General features: G+C 36.6%; 1 protein-coding gene across 3 annotated transcripts in view; it reads left to right on the forward strand.

The window, feature by feature from the left end:
* The window catches only part of morn3 (MORN repeat containing 3), a 39,302-nt gene extending 32,260 nt beyond the window's left edge, over positions 1 to 7,042 (forward strand). For 2 of the 3 annotated variants that reach the window (XM_069933291.1, XM_069933290.1), the window contains exons 4-5: positions 5,158 to 5,342; positions 6,800 to 7,042. In XM_069933291.1, the coding sequence (XP_069789392.1) occupies positions 5,158 to 5,342; positions 6,800 to 6,925 (311 nt within the window). In that variant the 3' untranslated portion in view covers positions 6,926 to 7,042. The remainder of the gene's footprint in view (positions 1 to 5,157; positions 5,343 to 6,799) is intronic. The other variant, XR_011356271.1, reaches the window with a different exon arrangement.
* Positions 7,043 to 22,792: the final 15,750 nt, after the last annotated feature.

Genomic DNA, 22,792 nt, shown 5'->3' on the forward strand with positions numbered 1-22,792 from the left:
TGACCCATCCAGCGCAGCTGGATCTTCAGCAGCGTGGACTCGATGCTGTCGACCTCTGCCATCTCGAGTACCTCGACGTTAGGGGTGTGAGCGCTCCAATGGATGTTGAGGATGGAGCGGAGACAACGCTGGTGGAAGCGTTCTAGGAGCCGTAGGTGGTGCCGGTAGAGGACCCATGATTCGGAGCCGAACAGGAGTGTGGGTATGACAACGGCTCTGTATACGCTTATCTTTGTGAGGTTTTTCAGTTGGTTGTTTTTCCAGACTCTTTTGTGTAGTCTTCCAAAGGCGCTATTTGCCTTGGCGAGTCTGTTGTCTATCTCATTGTCGATCCTTGCATCTGATGAAATGGTGCAGCCGAGATAGGTAAACTGGTTGACCGTTTTGAGTTTTGTGTGCCCGATGGAGATGTGGGGGGGCTGGTAGTCATGGTGGGGAGCTGGCTGATGGAGGACCTCAGTTTTCTTCAGGCTGACTTCCAGGCCAAACATTTTGGCAGTTTCCGCAAAGCAGGACGTCAAGCGCTGAAGAGCTGGCTCTGAATGGGCAACTAAAGCGGCATCATCTGCAAAGAGTAGTTCACGGACAAGTTTCTCTTGTGTCTTGGTGTGAGCTTGCAGGCGCCTCAGATTGAAGAGACTGCCATCCGTGCGGTACCGGATGTAAACAGCGTCTTCATTGTTGGGGTCTGCTCACATACCACTTTAAGTAATACCTTACTAATCACAGAGCACCTATGGCATCGGATGCTACGGCACCTCTTACCAGATGACATAAGGGAGAAAAGTTTATATGAGAGGTGTGTGAAGTCCTTCACAATGGTTATTGCTTTTTGCATGCATTGTGTGTCGTAGGTGTTTGTCATGGTAGGAAGAGAGCCCCCAGTGATCTTCCTTGCTGACTTCACTATCCTCTGAAGGGTCTTATGGTCTGAATGGGAATGCTCTCAATACCTCCTCTGTAGAATGTAGTGAGAATGGAGGGTGGGAGATGAGCTTTCTGCAGCCTTCGCAGGAAGTAGAGGCACTGCTGGGCTTTCTTGGCTATGGAGCAGGTGTTAAGGGACCAGATGAGATTCTCCGCCAAGCGCACTGATTTGGCTGTAGCTGAGATCCTCATGGAATTTGACCTTGATTTCATTGTTCTTGTGGAAACACAAGTTTTTTTTTCATCCTTCAATGGGAGTTGTGAACCTATTATTAATTTCATTAGGGGAATTGTTGAATGGCCAAGAATTTTAATCTTGATGGCACAGCCAACTGTTGCCTCCCTATGCTTTTCATAAATATTGCTCCAGGAACATATCCAGCCACAATCATTCTCTGTCATTTGCTTTTCATTCTCCTGATGATTTTCACTCAGTGCTGCAGTTTTGGTTTTGGATCAGACCAGTTCTCTTGCTAAAAAGTTCTCTCTGGTCTATCAGTCTTAAAATGATCCAACGGTTATGCCAACAGTGAGTGTTTTGTGTTCTTGTTTTGGGGGCCCTCCAAACCTGTGACTTTAATCTGGACAAGTGAGAAAGCAGCAGGCAATGCAGGCAAAGAGTTAGGGGTTAAGAGCTTTTCTAGCCTGGTCCTCATTCCACAGAGTCTTGATTACTAGAGATTTCATTGTCGTTGACTTTGGACAAATCTTCAAAGTTGAAGAAGAGAAAATGTGCACACTTATACTATGACTATATAATCCCCAGATTTGCCAGATCAACCCAGTGTAACATGACTGAATGCACTCAGAGACAAGTGAGGTGTACAAACACAATTTAATAGCTTACAATCAATGGCCGGTAGACACAATAGTCCTCGGGTGAATCTGAGGTAAGGCAGGAAAACTAGGGTTTATATTGAGGTAGGTGAGGGTGGAGCCATCCATCTGAATAATACATAGACAGTAAATTCCAGTTCACTGCCATCACCCCTTCCTTCAGAATTGAGCCATTAAAAAAATGAATACTTTACAAATATTCACAAGTTAGGGCTGTCAGTGGTCTGGTAATTCTGGTCGAACGCCGCAGTACTGGAGGACTTTGGGCTTCCTGGACCCCCTGTGGTACAGGGTCAGTGGGTCTTTAGGATCTGGCTCAGGTCGTGGGGTGGATTGGTCCACTTCCTAAGCAGTGCTCTTCGGGACTCTGTGGGGTACTCCGTAGTTCCTGGCACACTTGAAGCATTGGATCCTCAGTTCCGGTGAGTGCCAGGTCTTTGATCAAGATGGTGTCCTCTCAGCCATCAGGGTATGCCACTTAGGCATACATTGGGTTGGCATGCAGCAGGTGCACCCTCTTGATTAGGGGGGTCTGTCTTGCTCTTCGTCATGTGCTTTCTCAGCAGGACTAGCCCTGCTGCCATTAGCCAAACCGGGAGAGTAGTCCCAGTCGTGGATTTCCTCTAGAAAGTAAATATAAGCTCGTGAGAAGTTGTGTTGGTCATCATGCAGAGGTGCGACCTTATGGAATGGAGCGCCATGGGTAGGACTTCTTGCCAGTGTGAGTCTGGAAGGCCTTTGGACCAGAGAGCCAATTTCATGACCTTCCATACAGTCGCTTTCTCTTTTTCAGCTTGTCTGTTCCCCTGGGGATTGTAGCTTGTCGACCTGCTTGAGGCAATGCCTCTCATGAGCAGGCACTGGCGTAGTTCTTCGCTCATAAATGATGAGTCCCGGTCGCTATGGATATAGCTGGGATACCCGAACAGGGTGAAAATCGAGTGCAAGGTCCTGATGACCATGGTGGTGTTTGTGTCTGGGCAAGGGACGGCAAACAGAAAACGTGAATACTCATTGATGACATTGAGAAGGTACATGTTTCTGTTGGTGGAAGGGAGGGGACCCTTGAAATCGACACTAAGTCATTCGAAGGGGTTATCAGGTGCACTTTGTCGGGGCGGTAGAAGTGCGGCTTGCACTCTGCACAGACCTGGCAGGACCTGGTCATTTCCCTGATGTCCTCAATGGAGCAAGGCAGGTTGCGTACCTTGATGAAATGAGCCATGCGGGTGATGCCTGTTCCTGGGTGGCAAAGCTCATTGTGCTCGACCGCAACTGGCCAGTGTGTGCAGAGGTACAGCTTCCTCTTGACAGGGCATCTGGAGGTTCATTGAGAGTACCTGGCCTGAATGCTATGTTGTAATTATAGGTAGAGAGTTCGATCCTCCACCTAGCAATCTTATCATTCTTTATTTTGCCCTTTTTTTCCATTATTAAACATAAATACCACCGATCTCTGGTCGGTGAGCAGTGTAAATTTTCTGCTGGCCAGGTAATGCCTCCAGTGCCTTATGGCCTCTACAATGGCTTGAGCCGCTTTCTCCACAGATAGGTTCCAAAGTTCGTGGCCTTGTAGATGCGGGAGAAAAAGGCAACTGGCCTTCCCGCCTGGTTAAGGGTAGTGGCCAGAGTTACATCAGAGGCATCGGTTTTCTATGTGGAAGGGTGCATTCTTGTCCACCGCATGCATGGTGACTCTGTGATATAGCTCAGAATATAGTTGAAAGTTGCCTGATCTTCCGCCGACAATGGGAGAGGTGGACTTTAAGCGTGGGCGGACCTTATCCACATAGTGAGGGACTTACTGGGTGTAGTAGGAGAAGAAACCCAGGGACTTCCTTAAAGCTTTCATGATCCTCGGGATTGGGAGGTCTAACGGGGCGCATTCGATTTGGGTCAGGGTCAGTGATGCCATTATCCACCACATAGCCCAGGATCACCAGACATTTCGTCTGGAAAACGCAATTACTGGAGTTGTATGCGAGGTTCAGGGCCTTTGCCATGTAGAGAAACCTCTGGAGTTGGTGACATGGTCTTCCAGAGAGTGTCCACAGATGGTGATGTTGTCGAGATAAGGGAAGGTGACCTTCAATCCGTACTCATCGACCATTTTGTCCATGTCTCTGGAAGATTGAGACCCCATTGGTGATTCCAAAAGGGACCCTCCATTTTGTCCATCAGTCTCTGGAAAACTGAGACCCCATTGGTGATACCAAAAGGGACCCTCCGGAATTGATAGAGCCATCTGTCTGCCTCAAATGTTGTGTAGGGGCGGTTCTCGGAACGGAACTGTAACTGATGGTATGCAGCTTTCAGGTCAAATAGACCCGGTACTACACATGTCTGAAATTCGAGGGAGGGAGTATGTGTCCAGGAGCGTAAAATGATTAATTGTTTGGCTATAGTTGATCACTAGCCTGGACTTTTCTTCCCCTTTCACGACTACCACCTGGGGTCTCCATGGGTTGTCACTATGCTTAATGATGTTTGCTTTGAGTAGCCATTTTGTCTCAGCTCTGATAAATTCCCAATCCCCCACATTTAGGGTGGAGAGACCGCATGTGGAGTCTGGCTTTTGCGACCACACCACGCCAGAGTACTCCACGGTCACTCTTTTAAGGTGACACAGGAAGTCCAGGCCCATCGACAAATCCTTCAGTACATACAGTCAGAACTTACAAAAGTCCCCCCCTTTTACAGTTGACGTACTATTATAATACACCTGGATTGTCGCAGTGTGCGAGTGCGAAGCTAGGAAAATATGATAGTCTGTCGTGTGAAAAAAATAAAACTTGTATCCAATAAAGATTTATAAAGTGCCTTTAAAGTGTTACAGGACTTGTATCACAAAAATCTACAATACTATCTTTTTTATGATAAGCAATATACAGTATTAATAACATATATTACAACTGGACAATGATAAGCATTAAATAATTTAAAGTTCAACAACCTGAGTAAATCAAGAGGAAATTTACCGGTTTTCCCTTTTTTGCTGGTTGCTATAATTAAAATTCTCATTTTTGTTTTCAGCTTATTGATTAGTGGTTTTGAAGTGATGCCGATTTACTTGCAGTGTGATAATGCAGCCTGACTAAAACAGAACTACCACTGCGTTGTTCAGCATAAATATTCATAAATGTAGATCCCCCAACGCATAAGATTTTTGATGGCCAAACACTGCCATGGACCCATTGCAGATAGAACAAGTTGAAGATGCCACAAATGGCATGCAATGCTTCAAAATTGACAGTTTGTCACCAATATTTCAAGAAATTTGCATATATCAACATTGAAGGATGTAGATATTCTAAGAGATACCAGTGGGATAAAATATATTGGTTATTTAATCTTGTAGTATGTATATAATTTAGTAGTCCTGTTTTGATTTAGCTAATGAAAATCGCTATGAAGGTGTCTGGAAAAATGGAAAGAAACATGGATCAGGAAAGTTTTTCTTCTTTGAGAAAGGCCAACTCTATGATGGTGTGTGGATTGATGATGTCCCAAAATGTGGAAAACTGATAGATTTTGGCCGAGAAAATGCTATTCATCCTACTCTCTATCCAATGCCACAGGTATGTTTTATGGGTGTATGTTTGAACATACACACACTTTCATGTACTTTTTAAGACAAGCATGGGAGGATCTTGTTCAGTCCACTTAATTTACTGAAATAAAGCAGCACAGGGCTAATTTTACTGAGACATTTCTGAAGCATGTGGAAAATGAAAATTAATTGATGCCAGTATCCCTTGTCTCATCATCGACCAGGTCAGGAAATATTTAATCAGAAACCTATTACAAACATACAGCACAATGGTTTTGAATATTGTTAACAATGGAACAAGTATTAAGTTGAATTATTTAATAATGAACATTAAACTATTAAATGCACAGTATTTGCTCACAAATATATTTTTCTTCTCTTTACACTTTTGTGCTATTTCATACCTTCTCCTTTATGGAATTTTTCACTCCTTTATTTTTTGCCAATATCTGAAAGTTGAATGTTCCTTTGCTGAAGTCTGCAAAATATTTTGTCCTTTTAAAAATCAACAATTTTGCAATCTCTTTAAAGGCTCGTTTCTGGAAGGTGCTTTTTGTCAGATTATTTTTCTGGCCTTCCTACCCAATTGCATATTATGCTCATTGTGCATTGATGGTCATATTATATGGATTTAGATTTTTTAAAATGGGGTCCAAATTTATTTCTAATCTTTGATTTTTGTTTTGGTTTCTTTGCTGCTAAAATCTGAGTCGCTCTATTTTTCACCATAATTGTATGAATTAACTGCTGGTGCTATTACTTTGACAGCATTATTGCTCTGTATTTATAATTTGTAGCCTGTAGCGCTATAGCTGAACTGCACACAGTTTGCTTTTATGATTACCAAGAATGCCAACTCACAAGACATTATCACTTTGTAATCCTTCAGCCTTTCATTCACTGATCTCAAGCAGAATCAATCTAAGTTGACCTTCCTCAGCAAACTTTGAATTTTATCATTTGAAATTAATTCTCTAACTTTCTCATTGTCAGTTACGTTGTTTATTTTTTCTGCTGAATAAATTGTTATTGTACAGTAAGTATGAACGCAGTGAGGCATAAGACATTGTAGATGCTGTAATCTGGAGCAAAGGGCAAATTACCGGAGGAATTCAATGGGTCAGACAGCACCGTGGAGGTGTGGGTGATGGGGGGGGGGGAACCTCAATATTTCAGGTAGAGACCCTGCATTAGGACTTAGCTTCAGGACACACGCTGTGACCTGGACTTTACACATGACATTTACTGGTTTGGGCACTCAATTAAAATGTTCTTAAAGTTGTATGTATTATGATAATTCTGTGGGTCTTATTTAAACAAAACTTATGATCATTCTCACTCCTTTTAAAGCTATTATATAAAAGCTGCAGCATCTCATCTTTTCATTAACTAAAATCTACAAAATTATTTGGCTACCGAGGAATGAATGATTTAAAAACAAACAATGTAATTGCTGCAAATAAGAGCCTTATTTTATTTCTTCAGATAAAGCTAAGAAACCCTGCTGCTGTGTTAAAGGAAGCCCGATCAAAGTTTCTGGATAACAATGAGGAGGATACTAGTCAACATTTCATCTCTTCTACAATTTCAAGGCAATGGTCAGACTTGTAATGTTTCAGGTGTATTATTTGTCCTTTTTGGAGTGCCATGTACAATGAGTCTTTAAATAATCATTTGGTACTCAGCTGCATTCTCATGCATAAACTGTGCATCTGCAATTTGCAAATATTTTCTGAGGTGATAGCATTTATTCTGGATCACAATATTCATTCTTCTGAATGCCTGATGGTTGAACAGTAGCTGCTTTTGTAAAGGAATGCTCCATTGTGTTGGTGGGTTGATTTTCATATTTGCTGGTGAAGTAACTTTATTGATAACCAAACTTCAGTGATCATACATCAAGATTTTGTTTACAAGTTTACATTTCTGCCTGCCCAGTTAACCACATCATCCCCTCCAAACTTCCAGCAGATTTTCACATGAAATGCTTTGAGTACATTGAATTTTTGCAATGCTTCTTCTTCTCGTCTTATGCCACTATCACATCTGAAATTTATAGATACAATTCTATTTTTTGCTTGGGTATATTTAATTAGGTTATAAAAATAACAAGACACACCCATATATCTCTTTATTATTATTTACTGGATGGATTCAATTTCTTAATTTCCAGTTTCTGCTACTTTTTTTTGTCTTTGCAACTGTTTTTTTAAATATTAAAAAGTCATTCTCACATATGGACTTCTAACAAAACATTTACAGAAATATATTAAAACCGAAAACTGTGCAACCCATTTTCCACATGGAAAACTATCTGTTTAAATATACATTTGAGAGAAGGGTGGGAGAGAAACAAAGGATCTCTTGTGTATCTAATTCAATTATGCAGTTGCTGTTTCTGTGAAGACATCTGTGGACAAGTGTTCTGTTACTTGAAACAGAGAAGGTCATATCTAGAAATCACTCCAAATTGACATTTGAAGGTGCCAGGAGTTGTAGGACCAGGTGTGTCCACTTTTAAGGAAAATTTTATTTCAAGTAAAGATATGCATGTTCCAGATAGTGAAACAATATGTGGGGACATTATTTAACCTCCAGACAGCCAAAAATATTAAGCAGGTTAAATTAGGCACAGGCAAATATACTGTTCTAAGAGTTGACACATTTCCAATAGATCGGGAATCAGGATACTTTCAGATTCCACAAAAAGACTCAAGGTGAAATGAAAGTAACAATAAATATCCATAGAAGAAAGAATGGTAAATACATTTAAGAACAGAATTTAACCCTACTGTTCTAAATGCACAACTGAAAACATGCAAATATATTCTATTTCTGATGATAAAGGAAGCTACAACAGATCTGAATAATCCCTCCAATCCTGCTTCTCCTTTTATACCCTGCAATGTATCCTCTCTCATGCTTGTCAACTTCCCACCAAAGCTCCCATCATCCCCCTTGGAATCATTTACATTTACCAATTAACACATCGACCTCTACATCTTTGGGATGTGGAAGGAAACCAAAGCACCTGACAAAATTGATAGCTACAGGAAGCACGTGCAAACTTCTTACAGTCTACACTGAATGTCAGGATTGAACTTGGGTCTCTGGTGCGGTCAGGCAGTAACATTATTTGTTGCACAACCGTGATGCCCTGTACTTGTTTATAATTGACCTTTGAGATTATTTTGTGTCTCTTTCAAGTTTTCTCATTTTAAACAATTATGAACCAATTACACCATGCATAACTGTATTGCATATTTCAATTTAATTACTATTTAATGTTGATTATTAAAAGCAAACAAATTCCTCATTTTCAGTAAACAGATCAATATTGAAAATGTTAACAAAGATCTTTTAGGTACATCTTGAAGGACACAAGTGTTATTTCTATGGCAAGTACATTTCCTCTATCAATGTCTATTATTTTGGGCTGGATTGACAGTTATTTATGACGTGACTTTCTTTTGTAAAATTCTGATCATTTTTAATCTGTGGATCAGAAACCCTTATGATTCTACATCTGGTTCACAAGGATCCTGTTCCCATGCTCAGTTTAAACTACCTGGTTCACTAGAAAATTTATTGTACGACTGTGTAACATCCTAAAAGGGAATTAAATATGCACTAGTGTATTAAAAGGAGTAATATCCAATCGCCTGGAAAGCTTTCTAGACTGGAACCAAAGACCATGAAGAGCCAGATTTTTGGTGCCAGCCTATCAGAGGTTCACGATACAAAACACAATGATCATGGTTTGAGAAATAATGTGTATTTTGTTTTGAAGAATTTGCTAAATTACAAAATGCTTTAAATGAACAATTCCATAATTTGTTTGAAAAAATGTAATCTTTGATATTTGAATTATAAACTAAAGACTTAAGTAAACATTTATATTTTGTATTTTCGTGTGTGTGTGTGTGTGTGTGTGTGTGTGTGTGTGTGTGTGTATAGACTCACAATTTGTATTTTCCCTATATTGAACAAAAAAGGTCTGGATAGATAACTATTGAAGTGATTTCAATGGTTAGGAATTAGCTGAAAAGAAACAAAACCCATCAGCCACTAAGCCAATTAAAAGAACAAGTACCAAACCATTCATCTTTCTGGAGACATCGTGAAGCATAATGGATTGCTCAGGATATAATAATAATTTGAGAGCGAGTTAAGTAAAAACAAAGCAGCCATGTCAATTGAGTTTTGTTGGACATGCAAGCTGAAGGATACCCAGCAGCTGTGCTGAATAAGCCTTCTTGCACGAATATCAAGGATTCCATCTCTCTTCAACATAGAGAGATATATTATTTTGTCTGGTAGCATCTGTTCAAAAACAACTGATACAAAAGAAATCACAGACCTGTAAGCTTGTGTATGCAATGGAGAGGCTGGGTGTAAATCAGTAATTGGTGAAGCAGTTACAGATCTGCAGATTCCATTGACTTGATATTTAGTAGAAAGTATGGATTATGATAGGGAATCTTAAAAGTTTGGCCAAAGAAAGAGCCAGGAGGCACACACTGCAAAGATCCACCACTGACCATAATTGAGATTGCAGGAGCAGACAAATGCCTGAAACACAAGGTAATAAGATAATTCTTGGCAATATTTTAAAAGATGCAGTTAGAAACCAACATAATTCAAAACTTTCTTTATCGTGTACAAAAGTTTAAAACTCACTAAGATGAGTCTATGCCCAATTAATTAATACAGGTTTAAACCCAATAAAATATACAAGCTGTAGTTGTGTAAACCTAACATTTAATTATTAGAGAATCTAGAGTGAGAGTTCATCTGTCCAAGGAGAAATTAGACTTTTTGTGAGCGGGTCATGAGTTCTCTTTTTCAAAAGATCGATGGAAACAGATCTGAGCACTCTTCACAAGCAAAACATTATCACAGAGCGGGCAGAAATGCAGAATTGAAGTCGCAATACTTCAACCATGATCTTATTAAATCTATTGCTGTGCCTCATGTTGCTTTTATAATGCAAAGGTGGAATTTAGAGAAACAGTGTTGTTATTAATATTTGGTTGAATCCTGATATTCTTCCTTCAATATTCGTATCTGCTAACAAATGAGATTTAAGGAAGGTGTCAATGGGCATCTAGACAATTTTTTAGCTGCCCTTACAGAATAGCATCACATTTTTTTAATGCAAGATTTAAGGTTGCATTTCACATTAGGATTGTCGTCTTAACCTGATCATTGCTTTTGCTATATGCTGAAGGATCAGTTGTGGCAGAATTTAGACAGGAACCAGATGGCCAGAGGATGGTTAATGTTTTGTCCTTTATCAAGGGCTGCAAGGATAATGGAGCATTAAATGAGAACTTACCGGTTCGAAGTTTGTTGATTATTATTTGAGTAATGGGAATGGTGAGATAATATGAGATCCCATCTGCACATGTGCAGCCAATCTTTGAATCTAGAGAAAGACAATCACTGGTATAATTCTGTCAAAAGAGCATCTTATTGTAAGGCATACATGCAACATTAGAAACTACCTTAACAATGTTTGAGGTAATTACGGGAGGGTGAGGATGGTATATTACCTCACCACTCCCATTACTCAAATCATAATCATCAAATTTTGAACCAGTAAGTTCGCTTAATGCAACATTATTTTTTGTAATACTCGTTGATTTGCTAAGATGAGATTTCAAAGCTCAATGGTCTCTTTTTTGCATGGTCTGAAAGACCATAGGGTAGATCAATGGACCTCCAGAATGTGGCACAATTCAATCGGCAACCTGCAAAATTGCTGCAGTGAAAATTTTCCCCTCCATCCTCAGAGGCTTATTAAACATTTAACATCTGTTAAATGTTCTTACATTTGACCATCCTGCCTGACGGATGATATCCCAAATGAGGACTTCCGCTCTACTAGCAGTAGACATAGATGTCAATCTGGTTGAGTGAGTCCCAAACCAAGTGGTATCCACTCCGGCCAACCTCCTGGTCCTCTTTACCCATTTGGCGAAGGTCTGAGAGGATGTCTGCTAATACAGTTTCCTGAAACATACAAACAAGAATCTCTCTTCCCCTCTGATATCGCAAGTACATTCAATATATCGTCTCAGATACCGCACCACACATAATCTTTCATCCTCTTGAAAAGCGTAAAGTTTAATCTTTGTTCCCACACTACCAGGTTTATTATGTTTCAACAAGTCATGAACATGAAATTCAACGAAATCATTTTCCCAAATGATATATTCAAGTATAAACAAGTTAAAATCTGTATTCTTTAGGCCGAAGTCAAGGCCACAAACATGAGCAATTTCCAAGATAAGTCATGCAAGTCCAAAATGTACTCTGGTGTCAAATGTCGCAACAAATCCTACACAACTTTAACATCCCAGATGGCATGATAATGTGGCATAGGCAGATGCAAGTGTAATACTCCCCTCATGAATCTTTTTTTCAATTTTATTTAACTGTTTGCATCATTACAGGAAAAAAAATGAATAAAACATTAATCAAATATCCATAGCCAATTATTTAAAAAAATTTTTTTCTCCCCATCCCCCCCAAAAGTAAGAAAATAAACACTTACCATTTAATGTACAATAATATTAGCATATACAATCATTAATTGTTATTAAAAATTACTAATTAAGAGGAGTGGATAAGATAGAAGAGGTGGACAAAAAATTATCCATCAAATCCATATATGGTTTCCAAATACTATAAAAATTTTCAGCTCTTAAAATTTGGTCGTCTTAGTCCACCCTGATCAAATTTCCACATTAATTTTTCTAAACCAATTCTTGACATCTTACATTTCCAAAGAAATTCACATATTATTTTATTCAAGTTTCCCCCTCATGAATCTTGAAATCAGGGGTTGATTCCCAACAGAATGTTCAGTGTCTTGTAGAATCAGGAAAGTCACCAAAGCACTCTTGGCTGTACTGATGGCACTATAATTGGCTACGTGAACATAAATAAATGAGGAAATGCAAAACATCAAAAACTGAAACGTAATTAACATTTAAACTCTCATTAAAATAAAATAGCTGTCACTTAATAACATGTGGTGTATTGCTTTTGAGTTGACTTTCTCCATGGTTTCCAAATACTATAAAATTTTTCAAATCGATTCCTTAAAACTATACATAATTTTTTTTCCAAAGGTCTACAATTTTCCAGCTTATTATACCATCTACTTAATAACACTTCTCCATCATCTTTCCATGATATTGCTATACACTTCTCTGTGGTTGCTATTGCAAAACTTAAAAATATTTTGTGGTATTTGTCCAATTTCAAATTTATAACCTTTTCATAAATATCTCCAAGTAAAAATATTCTTGGATCACTTGGTATCTTTTCCTTCATAATTTGCCCTAATAATAAACTCAGTTCATTCCAAAACCTTTCCACTTTTTCACTCTGAATGTAAAAAAGTCCCTATTTCTTTCGCACATCGAAAACACTTATTTGAAATAATTAGGATTAAGACCATTTAACTTGTGGAGTATAATATAATTGATGAAGAAAATTATATTGAACCATTTGATATGTAACATTTACTGTATTTGTAACACTTTCATAAAATAATTTTGACCAAATCGCCTCCTGAATTTAAATATTTAAATCTTTCTCCCATCGGATTTTTGATTTATATAAATCTTGTATTCTCTAGTCTCTTGTAATTTTATATACATATTAGTAATAAATTTCTTAACTGATCAAATTAATGATGAATTTTGTTCATTTTATAAAAAGTTATATACATCTGAAAGAAAACAAGAAACTGGATCTATTGATCTTTTTTTTAAAATCACAGTTGCATTTACCGATATTAGAGGATGCAGATATACAGGAGTTAGAAGAACCATTTACTGATTCGGAAATTAAAATGGCTATGATGGAAATGCCAAACGGTAAATCACCTGGTGATGATGGATTTTCGGTTGAATTTTATACAATTTTTTATGATAATTTATTTAGTGTTTGGTGATGTATTACGTCAAGTTGGAGAACATTATGAATTATCTGAATCTTGTTCTAGTGCTTTGATTAAAGTAATCTCCAAAAAAGATAGAGATCCTTTGAAAGTATCTTCATATAGACCAATTTAATCGTTAAATATAGATTATAAAGTAATAGCTAAAATATTAGCGAATAGATTAGCTAAATTTTTACCTAAGTTGATTCATATGGATCAAACAGGTTTTATAAAGAATAGATATGCTTCAGATAATATTTTGTGCGTGATTAGTTTGATTAATAGATTTCGACAATCTTCAGATTACCCGATGGTGATATCTTTAGATGCAGAAAAAGCATTTGATAGAGTTGAATGGAATTTTTTGTTTACAGTTTTGGAGAAATTTAAATTTGGTCCTTTCTTTATTGGTTGGATTAGGGCTCTATATAGTAAACCGGTAGCTAGAGTATTGACAAATGGTTTGATTTCAGAACATTTTAAATTGACTCAATCAACTCGTCAAGGTTGTCCTTTATCACCAGCTTTGTTTGCGTTAGTGATCGAACCTTTAGCACATTCTTTCTTTGGCTTGGCTTCACGGACGAAGATTTATGGAGAGGTATGTCCACGTCTGCTGCAGGCTCGTTGGTGATTGACAAGTTCGATGCGGGACAGGCAGGCATGGTTGCAGCAGTTGCAAGGGAAAATTGGTTAGTTGGGGTTAGGTGTTGGGTTTTTCCTCCTTTGTCTTTTGTCAGTGAGGTGGGCTCTGTGGTCTTCTTCAAAGGAGGTTGCTGCCTGCCGAACTGTGATGCACCAAGATGCACGGTTGGAGGCGATATCAGCCCACTGGCGGTGGTCAATGTGGCAGGCACCAAAAGATTTCTTTAAGCAGTCCTTGTACCTCTTCTTTGGTACACCTCTGTCTCGGTGTCCAGTGGAGAGCTCGCCATATAACACGATCTTGGGAAGGCGATGGTCCTCCATTCTGGAGACGTGACCCACCCAGCGCACTTGGGTCTTCAGCAGCATGGATTCGATGCTTGCGGACTCTGCCAGCTCGAGTACTTTGATGTTGGTGATGAAGTCATTCCAATGAATGTTGAGGATGGTACCGGGACAGTGCCTGTTGGAAGCATTTAGCACAGCTGATAACACAAAACACACAGATACAAGGTATGAAATTTTTAGATGAGTATAAAATTATTTGCAGTTGATGTATTGGTGTATATAATAAACCCAGCTCAGTCACTTTTGCACTTGAAGGAGTGTATAATACAATATGGATGCCTTTCTGGATACAAGGTTAATTGGGAAAAATGTGAAATATTAATGGTAAGTGAAGGAGATTATTCAGTGTATAACAATATTATTAATTTGAAATGGACTGATAAAATTAAATATTTGGGTATAATTTTGAATGTTAATTATCAATCTTTATATAAATTAAATTATGTTCTGTTAATAAAAAAAACCATTTGATTAAATGGAAAGATTTATCTATTAATTTATTGGGTAGGATAAATACAATTAAGATGAATATTTTTCCGCGTATACAATATTTGTTTCAATCTATTCCGTATTTACTTGATAATATTTTTTTTCGAGGCTTGACTAAAATGGTTAGGGAGTTTTTATGGAGAGGTAAATTTTCAAGAGTAGGTTTGAATAAATTAACTTGGAAATATGAGTTAGGGGGATTACGTTTACCACATTTTCAAAATTATTATAAAGCAGCCCAACTTAAATTTATTAACTCATTGACAGATTTGGTACGGCCTCCTAGTTGGGCCAAAATTGAGATGGCAAATATTTCTGAATTTGAAATACATCAATTTTTGTTTAGATGGAATATAAATTTGTTACAGCAATATAATGTGCCTATATAAAACATTTAATGAAGTTATGGATAAAGAAAAATAAAATGATAGGCTCTAGGGATGAATTATCGGCTTTGACTCCGTTGTATAATAATCAACTTATTTCTTTTTCAATACATAATTGAAATTTATTGCATTGGAGATTTAAAGGTGTGAAAAATTTGGGAGATTGTTTTAAAGAGGGTAAATTTTTATCTTTTAATCAGATGAGGGACAGTTTTGGTATTGGTAAGAACTCTGTTTCTCTATTATCAAATTCGATCTTTGGTAAAACATTTATTTGGTAGAGATATGATTTGATTTTACCTGAAATGACTAAATTTGATACTTTTCTTATGAAGGTACCAGAGAAGGGTTATATTTCATCTATGTATCAAATATTACAGGATGGTATGGATAAAAAGGGTTTGGATAGATCTAAAAGTAAATGGGAAGCGGATACTGATTTTATTTTTTCCCAGGATGATTGGTTAGATATCTGTTATGATAGTGTAACTAGATTGATAAATGCACATTATGCAATGATTAACTATAATTTTTTACATCAATTATACTTAACACCTGAAAAATTTAAAAAGTATGGTTTTCATGAATCAGATTTGTGTTTTAGATGTGGTAATATGGTTGGAACTTTTTTTCATGCTGTTTGGTCATGTATATATACACACAATCTTTTTGGAAGAAAATTCGATCGTTTTTAGAATACCTGTATAAGATTAAAATACTTTTAGATCCGACAGTATTTTTATTGGGCAGTTTGCAACCTCTGAAAGGCTTGGCATTAGATAAGTTTCAGCTTGCTTTTGTACATTTAGCTTTATCTGTAGCGAAAAAATGTATTAAATGTACGTGGAAAGATACAAATATGATTGATATTAATAGATGGCATAATGAGATGATATGTTGTTTAATAATGGAAAAAATTATGTATGTTTTGTGTGATAATTATAGTTTTTTATAATAAGTGGTTGTTATATTCAGAATATTTACATTACAATTTACATTGAATAGATCTTAATATGTATATTTAATTTTTTTTTCTTTTTTTATGGCTCTCCTTAGGAGAGTTGGCTGAAGGGGGGGGGGTTTCTTTTCTTTTTTTTAATATATATAAAAAATAACATTCATGTTTATGTTTAATTGTTGTATATGTCATGTACTATTTGTTTTTTGATCGAATAAATAAAGTTAAAAAAATAAATAAATAAACACAGAAACATTATGGCTGCAGCCAGGAAAGAGGTCATTGTGTCAGTCCTAGCTCTATGCAAGAACAATTCAGCTAGACCAACTCTCCTTTGAATGTTGGAACTCAATTTGCCTCCAATACCTGTACATTACAGACGCAGCCTTTTACTGCATTTCCTCATCTTCCTTTGGATTTTGCCAATCTCCTCCCTTCAATTTTGTAAGGCCTTGGACTTGAAATCTCAAATCCATTGCCCTTTTACAGAAATGCTGCCTAACCTGAGAAGTTCAATTTCAGATTTTCACCATCATTCAAAATTCTGATTTGTGACCCTACCATCAATGTGAACACACATTATTTTAAATATCTCCATCAGGATCACCTTACTGCCTTCTCTGTTCAAAGGAGATGATCATCTCAATTAAAAAAAATTTTTTGCACGTCCTCGTCACTGGAATGATTTTTTTTTCTGTAATATTTCAAAGGGCTTGCATCTTTTCCAAAGTGTGGTTCCCAAAACAGACTTTTCAAAATAGTTTGTCATTATTTTCTAATTCTTGCACTCCATGATTATTTACAAGTGCCAGAATCTCATGCTTTTTTAAAATTACTTTTTCAATTTGCCCTTCCAGTTTCAACAAATAACGTGTAAAAAAACTCCCATTGCTTTTGTACCTCTTGGAATTGCATTTTCTTTATTGCTCCTTCATCCTACCAAAATGAAACACCACATTTCTCAGCATTAAAAATTAATCTGTTTTTCCTACCTGCCAGTCCACATTTCCTTGATTAATATAATCTTGGTTCACTATATCCTGAAATTGTGCCTTGGTGCTAATATTAGTTCTTTTGGAATTCATTCCACTGCTTTTTTTCCTGTAATGCCACACCAATCATTTCCCATTATTTAGCTAAATCTTCTATCCTTTTTTTTCCAAACTTTATTTAAAGATTAAAAAAACATAACATACAATCCAATAATCATCAAAAATTGATTTTACAAGATAAACCCCAAACCCACCCTCCCACCTCTTTAGCCAGCTCCCTTAAGGGGAGCCAAAAATATAAATTATATATTAAAAAATTATAAATGTTGAGAACAATTCAAAGTATATCTAATTATATTTCAAATATGGAAACCATTTGCTAACAAAAGGGGAATTATTATCATGTAAATTATAAGTAATTTTTTCCATAACAATACAAGCTTTCAATTCATTATGCCAACATAGCATATTAATCTCTGCATTGTCTTTCCAAGTACTCGCAACACATTTACGTGCTACTGATAACACCAAACGTACAAAAGCAATTTGAATTTTATCCAAACCTAATTCCCTCAATGAAATCAAATTACCCAACAAAAAAAAAAATGATTGGGTCTAATGGTAGTGAGAAGTTATACAATTTTTCCAAAACTATTTTAATTCCTTGCCAAAATGGTTGAAATTTAACACAAGTCCAAACAGCATGTAGAAAAGTTCAAATACATGAATCACATCTAAAACATAAATCTGAATTACTAAACCCATATTTTTTCAGTTTCTCTAGAGTCAAATATAATTGATGTAAAAAAATTATAATTAACCATTCCATATCTTACATTTGTCAATTTGATTACATTGTCCTGACACATATCCGCCCAATCATCTTCAGGAAAAATAAACACTAAATCACTCTCCCATTTAAGTTTAGATTTTTCCCAATCCAGTTTATCCATATTATCTTGTAACAAATTGTACATAACCGAAATATAACTCTTCTTTGGTACAGAGGAAATCAAAGACTCAAATCTTGACAAAGTGGGTAAATTCATCTCTCTACCATAATTATCCTTTAAGTTGGCAATACACAAACAAAGAATTTAAAGATATATCAAATCTCTCTCTCAATTGATTAAAAGAAATTGTCCCTCTTCAAAACAATCCTGTATTGTCTTTATACCCTTAAAATCCCAACTCTTTAAATAATTATTAAACATTGAAAAAGGGATAAGCTGATTATTATACAATGGAGTTAAAATTGGTAATTTATCTTTTGATCCCAAAACTCTATTTTTAAAAATCCAGATCTTGAACAAATGTTTCAATACTGGCATATTAAAGTAATTAATTGAAGAATATTATCAGATGCATTTCTATTCTTAATAAAACCTGTTTGATCAGTATGTATCAGCTTAGGTAAGTACGGAGCAAGTCTATTAGCTAGTACGTTGGCTATAATTTTATAATCTAAATTTAATAAAGAATTAAGTCTATATGAAGACACTTTTAATGGATGTCTGTCTTTTTTTGGAATAACAGTTATTAAAGCACTTGAACAAGATTCTGGGAACTTCTGTTCTTCAGTAACTTGTTTTAACATAAGATAAATCACCATAAAAAAAATTATAAAATCCACAGGAAATCCATCGTCCCCTGGGGACTTTCCATTTGGCATTTCCTGTATAGCTTCCTTGATTTCAAAATCTGTAAACAGAGATTCCAATTCCTGAATATCTTTCTCAGCTAATACCAGTAACCTTAATTTAGATAAATAAGATCCAATAGAACCATTATCCTGCTTCCCTTCAGAAGTATATAATTTTTGATAAAATGAATAAAATTGCTCATTAATTTCCTGAGGCTTATAGGTAAATATTGAATTCTTTTTAATGGCATTAATAGTCAGAGATGCCTGTTCGGCTTTCAATTGCCAAGCGAGTATCTTATGAGCTCTTTCTCCCAACTCATAATAATGTTGTTTAGTTCGATTAAATAAATGCTCAAACTGATAAGTAATTTCAATTTTGCTAATGCAGCTTTTTTTGTCTTCAGTCACATCCTTCTGAAAATCTTTCTCTAACTCAGCAATCTGATTTTTCAACATTAAACTTTCTGCCATAAATTGTTTCTTAACTTTCGTAGAATAACTAATAACCTGTCCCCTCAAATAAGCTTTTTACGCGTCCCATACTACAAAATGACTATCCACAGAATTAATATTCTTAGTCAAGAATAAAGAGATAGGCTCTTTAACAAAAGTAACAAACTCTGGTTTTTTCAATAACATTGCATTAAACCTCCATCTATATGACAAACGTACCACTTCTGAACTTTCACAAGAAAAAAATAATAATGAATGGTCAGATAAAACTCTACTTTTATATTCAGCTTGCAATACTCGACCCTGTATGTAAAATCAATTCTAGAAAATGAATCATATTGTAATGAATAAAAAGAAAAATCTTTCTTTGTAGGATTAACTTTTCTCCAAATATCTACCAAATTTAAATCTTTCATCAAAGCTTTGATCTGTATTGCTGTCTTTGATTTCCTTATACTCTGGGTTTCTATTCAATAAAGGTTCCAAAACACAATTAAAATCTCCCCCAACTAAAATATTTTCATTAGCTTGAGTTAACAATAAAAAAGCTTCTGAAATAAACCACTCATCATCTACATTAGGTGCATAAAGATTAAGCAAAGTCCAAAATTCAGCAAAGATTTTACAATTTACCCACAAAACTCTACCTACATTTCCCTCTGAAGATTCCAATTAAAATGATAAATTTTTATGAATCAAAATCGCCACCCCTCTTGCCTTAGAATTAAAAGGAAAAAAAAACATGTCCAACCCAATCTCTTTTCAATTTCAAATGTTCCTTTTCGGTCAAATGTGTTTCTTGTAAAAAGGCAATATCAATTTTCATTTTTTAAAAATATATAAGCCAATACCCTCTTTTGCTTAATTGGATTATTTAATCCCTGAACATTAAAAGTTGCAAAATTCAAAGGAGACTTTTACTAACTACTAATATATTTACACTCTATAAAATAATGCTCCCCTTTATAATTCTTCAAAAATACAAAACCCACCCCTCAATAAACAAATTAAAACCTCCCCCCAAAAAAATAAAAACCACCCAAAGGTACTAACATCGTAAAAATCTGGGTGTGGTAAACCCACTAGTGGTAGATGACAGTCAAAGCTTTTAGTGTCATCTACCCCCCCCCCCCCACCAGCCAGATACATATTCATGATGTAATTAAGAACAATCAAATATAGTAAATATATTTAACCCAATGATTGTTCCGGATCTTCAATGTCAAGAAGACTTTGTGTCAGCTCTTCTTTCTTTCTTTCCATTCTTACCAAACCCATTCCCATTCTCATTTCCCTTTCCATTTACCCTCCTCTTAGGAGCCAATGGTGAGAACCGCCCATTTCTTCACAATTCTGGCAATGAATTAGCAAAAATCAAGGCATCATGATCGTTCTCAAAAAATTGAAATTGAAAGTTTGCATAAAAAACCTTCAAAATTGCAGCATAACGAAAAGCAAACTTATAGCCCTTTCACCACAAGACATCTTTAGCCAAATTAAATTTCCATAGTCTTCTAATAACCTCTTGACTCAAATCGGCATAAAAAAAAACACTATTGTTTTGAATCATCAACGGGGATTGACTTTGCCATGCTTTCTGTACCGCCATTCGTAAAATAATTTCTCTATCTTGAAACTTCAAACAATGAATCAAGACCGCCCTTGATATTTGTCCAGGAAGTGGTTTTTTACTCAATGCTCTATGGGCCCGATCCAGTTCCAAACCTTCAGGAAAAAACTCTTTAACCAATACCTCTAGGATCCTATGTTTAAATTTTTTTATTGGATCAGAACCTTCAAAGTTCTCTGGAAGACCAACTATTTTCACATTATTTCTCCAGCTTTGAATTTCCAAAGAATCAATCTTCTTCAATAAATCCCTTCTTTGAATCCCCCAATCTACAAAAAAACCTTCCACTTTTTCTTTATTGCATTCCACTTGATTTCGACATTCAGAAAAAGCTGTTTCAATTTAAAAAAAAATTATCTTGTACAATATCAACAGATTTTATATATCTGTTAATATCACTCTTAACTAGTCATTTATTGTTTCATAGCTGACATTTCTTCACACAAAGTATTCATTTTTGTTTTCACATCCATAAATCCTTGGGTTATTTGAGTTGACATTTGTTTTGACATATTATCCATTTGAAAAGCAATCCCTTCCAAAACAGTGAACACTGAGTCCAATTCAGATTCCATAGTCACTTTCTGAGGTCTACCTTCTCTAACTACAGGCTCCTCCTCCTGGGCAAATTCCAATAAGGTAAATTCCTCTTCACCTTCAGTCACCCTAGGTTCTCTGACTGTGCGGCTGCGGGTTTGGATACCCGTGCTGGTGCTCGGGCTCCCCCACAGCCCACACTTTCTCCAAAAGGTCCCGGACCCAGGATGCGCTGCGCATGCCTGGCAGAACTGCTGGACGCGTCCTCCGACACTACACTGCGCGTCCCTGGGCCACCCAGCAATGTCGCGGGCTCACGGGCCCCTTTGTCAGTCAGGCTTCATGTGCACACGGGTCGGCTACGACCGAACTCACCGCAGTGTCAGCGCCATCTTTCGACTGCAGGATCAGCGCCGAGGTCATACTTGAACGGGCAAGAGTTCTGAGGTTTGGAGACTCGTGGATTCATCTGTGCAAGTTGGCCTCAGATCGTCTATACTTTTATATGGTAATTTCTTCTGAAGTTGAGTTTTAGATTTCTTCATATTGGTAGCCATGATAGATCACTGTTATTCAAAAAACTATAAATATTATTTTTAAATACTTTTATACTTTTTGAAGTTGGGTATTTAATAATCCAGCTGGAGAAAGATGGAACACACGTCTTTCTTCTACACCATCTTGACACGCCCCTCCCCCCCCCCCCCCCCCCAAATCTTCTATCCTTACAATTCTTTTAGCCCATAGGTTTCAATCTTGATAATTAGCATATTTTATGGAACATCAACTGCACAACCCTGTTACTTCATCAAGAATTAAGTGGACACTATTTGGCTTCAACAAATCTATACATTCTCCCTCTAATCAATCCAATTTTTCAAGTGATTGCTAATTAGGTCTTGTATTGAGGTTAAACTGAATGGTCTATAGTTGCTGGTATATCTCTCTATATCAGTGGTTCTCAACCTTTTTCTTTCCACTCACATACCACTAAGTAATCCCTATGCCATCGGAGCTCTATGTGATTAGTAAGGGATTGCTTAAGGAGGTATGTGGGTAAGAAGGGAAGGTTGAGAATCACTGCTCTAAACCCAAATGTTACTGAAATATTCTGCTTGAGAAAAATTGTCATTGGCCCATTTCCTTTGGAGTTATGAAACTGCACATAACTGGTCAATTAGGTACAATTAAAACAGAGGTTTTCAAACTTTTTCTTTCCACCCACATACCCCCTTACTAATCAGGGAATACTTAAAATGGTATGCGAGTGGAAAAAGGTGGAGGACCACTGATATATATCCTTTGTAAAATGTGCACTTTTCTGGTAGTGAGGCACCCCTACCCCCATGACTTTGCCATTTAGGATTGTGGCTGATCTTCTACCCAACATTTTCCAGTTCTGTCCCCAGTATGAGGATAGGAAATTTCAGTCAGCAAT

Source organism: Narcine bancroftii, chromosome 4, assembly GCF_036971445.1.
Source record: "Narcine bancroftii isolate sNarBan1 chromosome 4, sNarBan1.hap1, whole genome shotgun sequence".
Lineage (NCBI taxonomy): Eukaryota > Metazoa > Chordata > Chondrichthyes > Torpediniformes > Narcinidae > Narcine > Narcine bancroftii.